This window comes from Mobula birostris, chromosome 5 (genome assembly GCF_030028105.1).
Source record: "Mobula birostris isolate sMobBir1 chromosome 5, sMobBir1.hap1, whole genome shotgun sequence".
NCBI lineage: Eukaryota > Metazoa > Chordata > Chondrichthyes > Myliobatiformes > Myliobatidae > Mobula > Mobula birostris.
In genome coordinates this window covers 30,875,994-30,889,782 of record NC_092374.1, presented here as the reverse complement: position 1 = coordinate 30,889,782, position 13,789 = coordinate 30,875,994, and the positions used below count along the sequence as shown (strand labels likewise).

At 39.2% G+C, this 13,789-nt stretch overlaps 1 protein-coding gene across 6 annotated transcripts in view; it reads right to left on the bottom strand.

The window, feature by feature from the left end:
- The window catches only part of erbin (erbb2 interacting protein), a 226,031-nt gene that overhangs the window by 4,493 nt on the left and 207,749 nt on the right, over positions 1-13,789 (bottom strand). For all 6 annotated transcript variants that reach the window (XM_072257788.1, XM_072257790.1, XM_072257789.1 and 3 more), the window contains 4 exons: positions 12,236-12,358; positions 7,813-8,031; positions 6,264-6,356; positions 4,904-4,978 (listed from right to left, as the gene is read on the bottom strand). In XM_072257788.1, the coding sequence (XP_072113889.1) occupies positions 4,904-4,978; positions 6,264-6,356; positions 7,813-8,031; positions 12,236-12,358 (510 nt within the window). The remainder of the gene's footprint in view (positions 1-4,903; positions 4,979-6,263; positions 6,357-7,812; positions 8,032-12,235; positions 12,359-13,789) is intronic.

Genomic DNA, 13,789 nt, shown 5'->3' with positions numbered 1-13,789 from the left:
TGTTCATATCAAACACTGAAATTCAATATCATAACAAGCAAAGAACTACAGCTCTCATCTAGGGGAACTGGAAAAAGCATAGGAGGTATGACATCACAATTCAAATTTGTGGTCATCCTTCACAGAACTTCATGGTTCAATCCCAGCAATCAGGACTACACTAAAATAGCTCTCTAAAACTCACAAATTTCTACAGATTTACAGTGGAGAACATTCTATCTGGCTGTATCATGGGCTCTAGCCTCCTCAACAACCAGGACACCTTCAAGGAGCAATGCCTCAAAAAGGTGGTATCTGTCATTAACCACACTCATCACCCAGTACATACCCTCTTCTCATTATCACCATCAGGAAGGAGGAATGGGAGACTGAAGGAAACACTCAATGATTCAGGAACAGCTTCTTCCCCTCTACCATCTGATTTCTGAATGGACATTGAACTCATGAACACTACCTCACTACTTTATTTTTCTCTTTTTACACTAGTCAAGTCACTTATTATTGTCATTTCCACCATAACTGCTGGTACAGTACACAGTAAAAACAAGACACGTTTTTCAGGACCATGGTGCTACATGAACAATACAAAAACTACACTGAACTACGTAAAACAACACAAAACTACACTAGACTACAGACCTACCCAGGACTGTAAAAAGTGCACAAAACAGTGCAGGCATAACAATAAATAAGACAATATGCACAGTAGAGGGCAGTAAGTTAGTGTCAGTCCAGGCTCTAGGTATTGAGGATTTAACTTATTAAATATATATATACTTCTTGCTCTGATTTAGTTATTATGTATTGAAATGTGCTGCTTCACAAAACAACAAATTTCATGACATGTGCCAGTGATGTTAAACCTGATTCTGATAATCCAAACCAACCTTTTTCACCAGATGTCAGCATTAGCCAGAGTTCTGTTTCACATTGCTAGCATATGAAATCTTACTTTTCAAACTTAAATATCTACTCTCCTCCACCTTTGGTTTCAAGCACCACATGATTTAGTCACTGTCATTGCAGCAGTGCCTGGAGGTTTCATGGCTTGAAGCTTCAAACAAAAAAAAAAAGGATCTTTAAATCTTGCTCCATCATTAAACTCTTGTTGATGCAAGATGCAGTAAGTTGAAACTGTTTTCAAGCAAAACAGTTGTGCGGAGAGAAGAATTTGTGTGGTAGGAGCTGATCATATAGGATATTAGCCAAGGAAAGGCATTTATTATTGGCAGAAATACTGGGAGCACAGTGCTGGAAGGGTGAAAATCAATGGAAGAATTCTGCTTTTCCTCACGTGGAGACTGTGTGGGGGGGGAGGGGAGAGGGGGGGAGGGGGAGGGGGAGGGGGAGGGGGAGGGAGAGGGGGAGGGAGAGGGGGAGGGGGAGGGGGAGGGGGAGGGGGAGGGAGAGGGAGAGGGAGAGGGAGAGGGAGAGGGAGAGGGAGAGGGAGAGGGAGAGGGAGAGGGAGAGGGAGAGGGAGAGGGAGAGGGAGAGGGAGAGGGAGAGGGAGAGGGAGAGGGAGAGGGAGAGGGAGAGGGAGAGGGAGAGGGAGAGGGAGAGGGAGAGGGAGAGGGAGAGGGAGAGGGAGAGGGAGAGGGAGAGGGAGAGGGAGAGGGAGAGGGAGAGGGAGAGGGAGAGGGGAAAGCAAAGTTCGGGAAAATGAGAAATGGGAATTATAGGTAAAATGGTTGAGAGGATGTGGCTGAGGAACTGATAACTGCATGTTTCAGCAATATTTAAATCCAAGAATTCTTAGTGTTTAGTTACAGTTGTGAAGGAAGAAACAGAGGAAACATATAAAAGATAGTTCATCCTATTCGTTGATCCCAAATGAGTGAAACTTCAGAGCATACGATTTTATAGCAACTCTGAACTGTCCATTCCTGAAAGACATTCAAAAAGGTAAGAGGTAGAGGGTAGTATTTTGGAACTGATACTTGTAAGCATCAATATTTTAGTGTTTGATCTAAAATAAGGCACAAAATTTCTTGCTGCTACTTGACTATTATTTCATAAGGAAATTTGAGGAATACTTCACCCATATAGGCAGCTCAGAAGCTGAAATAAAAACAGAACAAAGCTGGAGATACGCAGCACATCAGGCAGAATCCATGGAGAAAGAAAAAAAAAGAGTTAATGTTTAGATTGATGACCTTTCATCTGAACACACTCTCATTCTGTATTTCAGCAGGAAATTGGCCATATAAATGATTCTGACTGAGTTTTAAATATTTCTGCAACATTTGTTTCAGAGCTTCCTTCACTATTCTAACAGATATCTTGGCTACTCCATTTTAAGCCAGATGTTAAAAGCCTTGGATTCCATTTGATTTCATGGTAGTTAGTAATTAGGAGATCAGAACTCAAGGGTGTTAATATAACTCTTCAGATAACCATGATCTGAACACTAAAGTTCTTCCACGGTATAAGGTGGTGGTAAAATAGGATCTTTTGTTTCACTTCAATCCACAGTGAGTGGCTATCAATGCCAGGAAATTGTCATTTGTCCATTTTACCCAAGTCTGCACATACTTGTCCTTGACTGGAGAGGTGGTTTTGCTGGACCAGTAAGCAAAGATTCTTGCAATTTCTTTCATTTCATTTATTCCTGTGCTCATTATAAAGTTCAGCCAAGACCGCGTAATGGAGGCCACCTATTACCATCACACCAAACACAACTGTTCACGCTACTTCATTCCGACAACTTAAAATGCTTCAATTCCCCTTCTATACACTAAACAAGGGCAGCCCATTTGTTTAGCGGCTGATCATTTCTCACCAACATGGGGTCTTTCAGGACATTGTACGCAATTTCAGTCACTGCATAGTCCTCATCAACTAGTTTTAACATGTAGATCACATTTTCAGTTCCAATGTCAGAATTTTCATGATAGCTGTGATGGAGAATGTAATTGAGTTCAGCCCAGAAATCCTCTGGTCATTTCTGCATTCACACTGAGATATCTTAGCGTCCTTGAAGCCGCCATAATAGATCATTGACTGACTTGCAACTCGAAGCTTACGTTGGCCATTATAGATAGAGCACAGATGCACTGCAAAAATTCCATTTTAACTCCCCTGCCCATACCAATCTGCCTGTCCTTTGTCTTCTCCATTGCCCTTGTGAGACCAAATGCAAACTAGAAAAACAACATCTTATATTCCACTTGGGCATCCTACAACCCAATGGTTTCAGTATTGACTTTACTAATTTCAGGTAACTACTCCCACCTATCCAGCTTCTCTTTCCCTCTGTTCACCTTTTCCATCCCCAAATCTCCTCATTATCAAAACTTATTAATCTCCCCATTCAGATCCATCTGTCTGTCACCTACATATCAAGGTCCAACTCTTAAGTATGAAATGCTGAAAACATTTTTCCGAACTAGCACAGATTCACTCAGCTCATCCTCCCACAATAAAGGCAGCATGTTTTCAATGTTCTGTAATAATTTGGGCAGCCACACACTGTTCATTGTGTTGTACCATAGACTCCATTTGCCGCAATGCAAAACATTAAAGCACGTTTTCAATGATTCTGTTCTTCCTGTGGTGCATGGACAAGTGGTTCAAAGTGGTCCCCTGGTTCATAGACAGCAACATTACTTGAAATCATGCTTTTACCACTCTATGTAAAATATCAGTTCCGTATTATTTGAGGAATTATCAAGCTTCAAAATCTTCCGTATGCATGGAAGTATTCGATAACCATGGTTTAATCGCACTATAACCAAGGTACAAGGGTGCATGGTAGTGTAATGGTTAGTGTGATGCTATGATAGTTCATGGTGGAGTTTCGAGGTTAATTCTGGCGGTGCCTGGACGGAGTTTGTACATTCTCCCCATGACCACATCGGTTTCCTCCCACAATCTAAAGATGTACCGGTTAGGTTAATTGGTCAATGTAAATTGTCCTGTAATTAGGCTAGTGTTAAATAGGTGGGTTGCTGAGTGACATGGCTTCTCAGGCCGGGAGGGCCTGCTCTGTGCTGTATCTCTGAATAAATAACTTAGATTGTGTGTGGAAAGTCCACTTTAGTGCCACAAGCTCAGTTAAAACTGCCCTACTGGAAGTAACAATCCTGAAGAAAACGCAATAATTTGAAATATTCTCACCAATACATAAAAAAAAAACCCATTCTTTACAATTTTGCAAGGCACCACTCCGAAATATGTTTAGACAGAGGTTACTGATGCAAAATGGTGGTCAATGTTGTACTGCTGTAAAGTGCTTCAACAACCTGTTGCATACAAAAATAAATGAACCTGATCTTGTGTATTCAAGACCACAAACACACATTCAGGAAAAAAAACCTGAAAGGAATATGTGAGATGCACTGCACCATGATTCATAAAATGGATTCCATCAATAAATTATGCAAAAGAGAAACATATTGATAGATCACAATTATGTCTAGTAGAAATAGGAAAATATAACTAGAACATCAAATGGAATAACATGCACCATTAACTAAAGACAAAATATTCATCACTAGTTACTCAACATAACTATGAATTTAATATTCACACTATGCATTTTTCAACAGTATTGTTAAACTAATTTGTTTTGAAAATAATACAAATGCATGTTCTTAAAGTAAGCAACCTACTCTACAAAGAATTAATATCTAGAAATGATTCTATTTTAAGAGATATTAAAAAGGGAAGAAATCAGTTTATGGAGCACATCTATGAGAACGCTAGAACTAAGAGTAAATAAAGAGGACAGAAAAAAGACCATTTACTAGAGACATGAGAGATTGCAGATGCTAGAAATCTGGAGCAACACATGCAAGATGCTGGAACTTCCTCCTGACCTGCTGAGTTCCTCCAAGGTTTTGTGTTTGCTAGAGAGATTTGTTTCTACTATTTGAAAATAAAAAAAATTTTATTTAATAATTACCTGAACTATTTTATCTCCAGGCTGAAGCAGTTTTGAAGCTGGACCTTCAGGCTGAACTCTAGTTACAAATATACCCTGCGTAAAGAATAAATATTTCATACATAACTTTCTTGTAACCATTTATGCATATGATATAGTAACTTAGCTATGAATGATTAACACACATCTCAAGATTTTTCTTCTGTAAAGGTTAAAATCTGGATGATCAAGGAGGCCTACGATGCATAATACCATCAGTGAGATGGGCTCATCTAAACCAACCCAAGCCGAGTATCAAAAAAGTAAGATCTTTTAATCAGGTTAGCTTGGGCAGATCATTTTTCTCTAAGCAAACAAAATACATTTATCTCATACTTCACAAACCAGAAGCCTACAGCACCTGCCTTTGTGTGCTGGGTTGAGAGCAAACTTTATTTTTATACAATGGAGGGATCTCTAAATGAAGTTCCTTTGCAAATTTTTTCACCTCCCCTCCTATCACCAACAATTTGGCATCATCCAATGCTGATCTTAGTCCACGGACTCTTCTCTTCCAGGCACTACTGATGCCCAGCTTCTCAGCTCCTCCAACAGAATCTCTCCCGGAGTCCCAGTCCCTCCCATCTCTTTGGTCTCTCCATCTGGCTGTTGAATAGGAAACAGAACTAGACTTTAAGCCTGAAAGGACCAAAATCCTAGCTCTTCTGGATTCTTTGCAAGGGGATGCATTTGAGGGGGAAATGGTAATCTTAAGGAGTATTGAGGAACAAGCTGAACTTAGTGTACAAATCCAAAGAACCCAGAAGGAAGCAGCAACAGGTAATGGGGTAAAAAGTGATACATGATGCTTACTGGCATAGGGAGGTCTTGTTACAAACATTATAGAGCCCTGGTTAGGCCACAGCTGCAATACAGTGTACAATTCTGATCATGGAAGTACATGATTATACTGGAAGTGGTGCAGAGCAGCTCACCTGGCTATCATCAGTGATTAAATGCTTCTGTCACAATGGTAAGGAAAATGGCCCCTTGCCAGAGATATCTGATGCCACAAGGCTTAGGTTAAGGGTGGGGAGCAAGGGCATTTTGAAAGAATCAGAGGAAGAATTCCACCCTTCCCTCCCCATCTCCATTCAAAGGGTGGTTGGAATCTGAAGTGGCGGAAGAGTCAGATACTCTCATGACACTGGAGCAGCATCGAAGCATGTGAATTGCCAAGGCAGTTGGCTACAGACCAAATGCCAGTGAGTGGAGTTAGTCTAGATAGGTACTTAATGACTGGTATGGATGTGTTGGGCCCAAGGGCCCATTTTAGTACTACATAATTCTAAAACTCAGACTCAAACTACACACCATTGTAAAAGGCTATATAAATACTCACTGTATCATCAGGTCTGAAGGGGTTCCCTCGCCCTCCAATACCTCCAGATATGCTGAAACCCAGCTCAGGATTTTTATCTATTTTAATATGCATCTGGAAAGAATTAAAAATAATTTCATTTACTCAGAAATGTTTTAAACCAGATAACTGAATTGTCACGTGGATGAGGGAGGATGGGGTGAGGATGGGGACAGTGGAGGGGAAAGGTTCAGGGAAAAGGAAAGGCAAACTAACATGACTTTGTTAGTTACAGGTTTGACCTTTATGTTGAGAACAGAAAGTGAACTTGCATAATTTCACTGAACAAAATGTTTTCACCCTCAAATTGGCAAGATATGGCCTCAAGATCATAGAAAGTTGTCAGTAATTAACCTAGGCTAACAGAGTACCGTTAAGTTGAAAAAAAAAATTTTTTTTAACATGAGCGACATTTAAACCAAGGATCTCCTGTCTCCGATCATTCAGGTGAACAACCGCAAGAAGCATACAAAACATTTCCTGATTTCTATTTCTGTTGCAAATCTCAGACGTTTGGGCATTGATGGACTGGTTCTGACATCTCACTACTTTAGTATATTTATCCTGTTCATGGAATAATTGCACTTTATAGGAAGTTATTTATTTATTGAATAGGCCCTTTGAACAGCACCACCCAGCAATCCCCTGATTTAACCCTAGCCTAATCACAGGACAATTTACAAGACCGATTAACCTACTAACTGATACATCTTTGGACTGTGGAAGGAAACCAGAGCACCCGAAGAAACCAAGGCGGTCACGGGAAGAGCGTACGAACTCCTTACAGTCAGTGGTGGGATTTGAGCCAGAGTTGCTGGTACCCTGAAGTGCTGTGCTAGCCAGTATGTTGAAGTGCAGTCCAAATTATTATTTTCAGATGGGGAAATTATTTTTACATCTGAAATGCTACTGAGAGAAAGTGAAACTGTTTATGTTGTAAAAAGCCCTGAATTTCACTGATATCATTCACCTGGAAGTGTGATGTAAATTTGGCTCGCTTTGTATAAGCAGAGCAAATGTAGTGTACTTATGCAGATCAGAGGAAATTCTGGATCAAAGTCTTTCACACAGAGGAACTGCAGATGCTCTGAAAACAGCTCCTGGTAACTTTTCATGGCAACTGCATAGAGCCGATTTCAGAAACTATAACACTGAAGTGATAAAGGAGGTCGCTAAAAGTTCTACCCATATTTGAATTTTATACAAGTGTTTATAACATAAATTAATATTTGTTTGATGATAAAATATCATAGTCCATGAAGATCCATAGTTCAACTACCTTGTTAACAGGTTTCTGCATTGTTGAGGTCAATGTCTCTTACAGTACTCCTAGATACAGGACCAAGAGTCAAACCTCTTTCACAATTTTGCTGAACATTTACTCATTGATAGTTCAGCTTAATTGTGGTGGATCCCAAAACTCAACGTACACTGTACTAGTAACTGGGCAAAGTAAATATTTTCACAGCCCGTGTAAAAGCCGATGCTTCGACTTTACTTCTACATTAAGGTAACAATTGTTGATTCTTACCTCTTGCTGTACAATATCCCGACATTGTCTCATCAGATGGTTTGTGGAAGCTCCTTGAGTATACGGTGGTTGGTGAGATACTTTTAGCATTAGGTAATCAATCAGTTGCTCCCTGGAAGGATGCCTCCCAACAGTTGCTTGGGACATTGTGTGGTTGGGTTGGTTGCAGTTCACTGGGACTCTAGAAGGTTGGTACATTTGGCCATTTGTCAAAGGCACCTAGGTATGAGAACAACAATGAATAAAGAACTCCAGACATAGTTTTCTAAATTTCATGAACTTCTGATGCCATCAAATTTCTGTAAGTATAAGAACCTACATGAAAAGTGCAAGAGCAAACCCAAGTAATCTTCATTTTTCCCCCTCAATTCTTGGTCCCTTGAAACTTCAATTTATTTTGCACAGTATTAGAAGGAAATTTTCAAGTTGACTACCCTATGCTTGACTTGATAAATATATGAATTGATTTGCAACTTTTTATGGAAATGGAAACAAGTTACTAAGACCATATCAGAGAAGCTTGGAGAATTTTCTATATGCATTCGAATCACAAACTCGGGGACATGCAAGTAATTTGACTGGAGGGGACTGTTGCCCCAGCCAAATACACCACTTTGGTCATATTCACCCCATTGTGAATCAACATACTTCCAACAGCACAGTCCACAAGGCAGACATCGTGTTGGCTGCTGAAATCCCAAAAATAAAACTTAAGTACCTGTTATAAATAAGGATAACCTTTCCCATTTCAACTCGGGTAAGGATGCATATTTTATGCAGAATGAAGTGTTCATTATCTGCTGAAGACATGCTTCGGCACTCTTGAAATTTGTGCTGCTGCAAAGTATACAGTATATTTGCAAAACATCCTGCTTCAGTGATGTCAATTCTGCATGGCACATCATGGCTTTTGTGGTTAAGAGAGTCCATTTGATTGAACATGAAGGAGTTTCCATTAACTACAATTGATCAATGTTAGAGACAGCATAAGCAACTCATGGGTTATTCTGAATGTAAAAGTCTAATTGGGCAGCACAGTAGGGTAGTGGTTAGCACAACAGTTTACAGTACCAGCGACCCAGGTTCAATTCTTGCCACTGTCCGTAAGGAGCTTTAAATGTTCTTTCCGTGACCACGTGGCTCTCCGGGTACTCCGGTTTCCTATTGGTGGGTAGGTGATTTGAGCGTTGTAAATTGTCCTGTGATTAGGCTAGGGTAAAATCAGGGGTTTTTGGGTTCTATGGTTCGAAAGGCCTGAAGGGCCTCCGCCATGCTGTATCTCAGTAAATAGATTTAAAATGTTTCAGATATGGCTCTGCATTTTAATATCATTACCCTTATTCTGGTAATGTTGCAGCTATATAGGACCCTGGGTCAGATCCCACTTGGAGTACTGTACTCAGTTCTGGTCACCTCACTACAGGAAGGATGCAGAAACCATAGAAAGGGTGCAGAGGAGATTTACAAGGACACTGCCTGGATTGGGGAGCATGCCTTATGACAGAAGGTTGAGTGAACTCAAGCCTTTTTTTCTTGGAGCAGAGGAGGATGAGGGGTGACCTGTTAGAGGTGTATAAGATGATGAAAGGCATTGATCGTATGGATAGTCAGAGGCTTTTTCCCAGGGCTGAAATGGCTAACACAAGAGGGCGCAGTTTTAAGGTGCTTGGAAGTAGGTACAGAGGAGATTAGATTAGATTAGATTCAATTTTATTGTCATTGTGCCGAGTACAGATACAAAGCCAATGAAATGCATTTAGCATCTGACCAGAAATGCAGAGAATAGTGTTATTTACAAAATAACTGCAAATAAAAAAAGTGCTACAGCACACAAATATAAAAGTACTGAGACAGAACAATATGGATGCAATACTGCTTAGCGCTGTGATGTCAGGGGTAAGTTTATTGTTGTTTTTTTTTTACGCAGACAGTGGTGAGTGCGTGGAATGGGCTGCCAGCGATGATTGTGGAGGAGGATATGATAGGGTCTTTTAAGAGACTCCTGGATAGGTACACTGAGCTTAGAAAAATAAAGGGCTATGGGTAACCCTAGGTAATTTCTAAAGTAAGTGCATGTTTGGGCCGAAGGGCCTGTATTGTGCTGTAGGTTTTCTATGTTTCAATGTTTCTTAAAAACACTGTTTTAAAGATTGGTAAACCAACAACTTTGTATTAACCTGATGCTAAGTCACAAATTAATGAATGACTAATGTCTGTTCAAAAAACTGCAGAAATATTCTGAAACAAGAAATTTCCTGGATCAATCCAGTGTGCACATCCACAACTGGCAGGTCAGCAAACTAATTAAAATTACGCTTCAGACAGACAGATAACCAACTATACAACAGATGTGTAATTTATTAAGAACTTGCTAATGTGATACAGAGCTCAAAGCAAATTAGAGGGAGAACACCAGTTAAAGATAAAGAACAGAAGTGATGAAACACAGACTATTTTCCTGAAGCAAAAATAACTGGTTAGAGAATGTAAAACAATCAGTGCAACAGACTCAGTGAAGGAGTAATCCAGTTTCTGCGAGCACCAATAAAAATGGCCAGGAATAGCTCGAACTACAATGAGAAGAAACAGGGATAAAATAAATCTGTTACTGAAATAACAAGGATAAAACAGCCTAATTACCAAGATCAAAGAAAAGCATGTAAAAATATGGAAATGGAGCTGAAGAGAATTTGTATTTGATATGACACCGAAAGACACTGCCACTGGGAAAGCAATTGCTAAGCGTTTGAAGAGCTATTTGTGCCTTAGTTTAGCATCATTTTCTTGAATCTAACCAATACACTTGCACTCAAATGTAGGATCCAAATAATTCAAGTTCACTCTAAAACCAACATGGAAGAGATAAAAAGTAAAGCATTTAGAGTTAAACTGCATAGAAGTTTAAGAGGTGATAAGTTAATGCCTGATTACTTAGCAAACAGAGAAAAAAAAATCCCAGATCCTATTTATATTGCTTGACAAAATATGAGGGGGGATAGGTTCAGGATTTTGGCAGAAGGACAAATTCTAGGATAGGGCAAACTTCCATAAACCTCTATTTACCACTTAAAAGTTGGCCGATACACTTAGACATGTGTTTGTTTTTTAAAAACCTAAGTTTCTGTCCCAAAGCTTGGATTCTCAAGTGATAGAAACTGCAAGTCAAAACAATTAAATCACAAGTAGTGTTATCATCTACAGTAACTCATATGAACTGCATATTTAACCAGGAATATATAGTGTACAAGGATACATGAGTGCAATTTGAATACTCCCATGATACCTCACAGATGAATAAATCCCAATAATTTATCATAGAAGATGTGCCCCAGAATTTTCCATTAAGATTCCTTTAACTTCAGAAATGAATTTGAAATATGCTGAATGCCTCCTTAGTCTGTTCTACAATCTTCTATCAGAATGCCACTTCTCTGCTTCATCTCTTCCTCTTTCTTTAGTATCCTGAGGGAAAGGTAATGTTCCTCCCCATGTCTCATTTGGTGCATCGGGTGGCAACCTTGCAGATTATTTAGCTTTTTGTCCTGTTTTACAAGACTGAGATGTTAGCTTGACGCTGAACCCAGCACAGGTAAGAACACATGCAAGGAGCCGGCTGGATTCGGTCCCGGGACTTCTTGCTCCGAAGACCAGTGCAGATGCCGCTACACCACCAGCACTGGCTTAGTATAGTGTCTTAAACTTACAAGCTGCCAATCATCTCAACAACTGACCATCTTAACATCCATAGTGCAAATTCTGGATTTACAACTCAGTAGAAATTTCTCATAATTCTTAACTGCCGATCTGTTACTTTTAACTACATTGCTTTGTCCCAGACTTTTATGGCAGAGGAAAGAACATCTTAGCATTCACAGTGAATCTCACTCAAAATCTATAGATCTTCACTGAGATCACACATAACTGCTAAGCTGCAGTGTGTACCAACCAATCTTAATTCACTCCTCATTGGGGGGAAATCTCATCCCAATGCTGTACCTTCATCTTAAGGCCATCCATGCTTTTCTATTACCTAGAAACTACACAATGTCCATCAGCTGTGATCTCAAAACCTTGTATAGTTACAACTAGACAACTTTTGCTCTCTCAATCCCTTGCAATAAAAGCTATCCACCCTGCTTGCCAAAAGGAAAGCTTGAAACTCATTGGTTCTATAATATTGTATTCTGTGCCATTATTCGTTGCAAAATCAAACTGTACGTAAGGGTACTAGTGTTTATGTATTAATTGCATCCAATTTACTTGACATTACAGCATTCTCAATTTAGCACACAAAAAACACTGCAAGAACCATACCTTTCAAATAAAAGCAAAAATATCCATCTAATGTGCAATATTTTTAAATACAAGTCACTATTGAAATGTTCTATAACACCCATTTTTGATTAGTCTGTAATGTACTTACTTTTCTTATATTGTCTGGAGGTATATCCTTCATACTGACTGTGCCAGGCGAATAATTCTGTAGGCCGATGCTGAAGACTTCATCTAGACTTGGGTCCCCGATACTGTTACCTTGTGATGGATACTATAAACAAAATGTGAAATTAATACCACACAGGAAGTTAAAGAATTGATACAAATAACCATAGGGCAAAATATTGATTGAAAATTAAAACTGAAGAAATTCTGAAACATTCTCTCCATTTTCCCCCAAAGGTGTGGCCTGATCTGAGTATTTAATCAGCATTGGTTTTTTTTGAGCTTTTCCTGTTTTACAATGCTCAAGTACAAGACACGATCATGCACACCAAATAACAATCACCTCCAATCTGTTTCAAGGTCACAGACTCAGGACATTACTTGTTCCCTCTCAACTACTGACATTTTTCAGTACTCTCTTCTTATTCTGTATGTCAAACACTGCAATATTTTGCTTTCAGGATCACTTTTTGCTTCAATTCCAGGACATTTTATGCCAATATTTGTCAAGTTTTAATTTGCACTATTGCATTGACACAGGGTCAACACACATCACACTCGGTGATTCAGGAACAGCTTCTTCCCCTCTGTCATACAATTCTCAAATGAACATTGAACCCACAAACACTATTTAAAAAATATATATTACTTCTGTTTTGCACTATTTTTAATGGAGCTATTTTATATATATATATATATATATCTCTCTCTCTCTACTGTAATTGATGTACTTGTTTACCTTTTTCTATATTATCATGTATTGTATAATTTCATGACACTTGCCAGTGATAATAAACCTGATTCGGATTAATTTGTTTTTATTAAAAGCTGAGCATGCAACAAAACCTAAAGCTTAACGAGAATGCATAATTTAAAGATTTTTAAAAACCTAGAATATTTAAAAATATATTTTGAATAAACCATAACAAAGTATTTACAAGCATCTGATAAGAGGAATAGGTATACATTATATAGTTTAGCTTTCTGTAAACAGAAATTTGATTTGATCACAATTATTGCTAATAACAATTTAATCAGAACAATACTCTTGAAAGAAACAATTCATGCAATTGTAGCAGACATCCCACCCTGCAAAAACTCATTTCAGGGAGGTAGCACCATCAATTTGCGGGAGACTCCCGGAACTTCCGGGAGAGGTGGGATGCCTGCAATAGAGTAGCTCCTTTGCAGCTAGCCAGCTAGTTTAAATAACGTTAGCTATGCTAATGAACGAATGACACCTGTTAAACTCACCTCAACATGTCTTTTACAGTCTTAACACACCATGGACAATAGAAAAGTCATTGTTGCAAACAGTGCAGTGAGCAATACTGTCATTATTTTTGACCCCTATTAGGCAGGGGTAGACTTTAGGGGTAGTCTGGGGTGATGTACTTTTTATATTTTCTTTTTTTGCAACACTCTGCCATGGCACGCTTTCACTCTCTCTCGCGCTCTCTCTCTCTCTCTCGTAGTCGCTCTCTCGTGCTCCCTCTCGTTCTCGCGCTCTCTTGCGCTCTCTCTTGCTTTCTCTCTC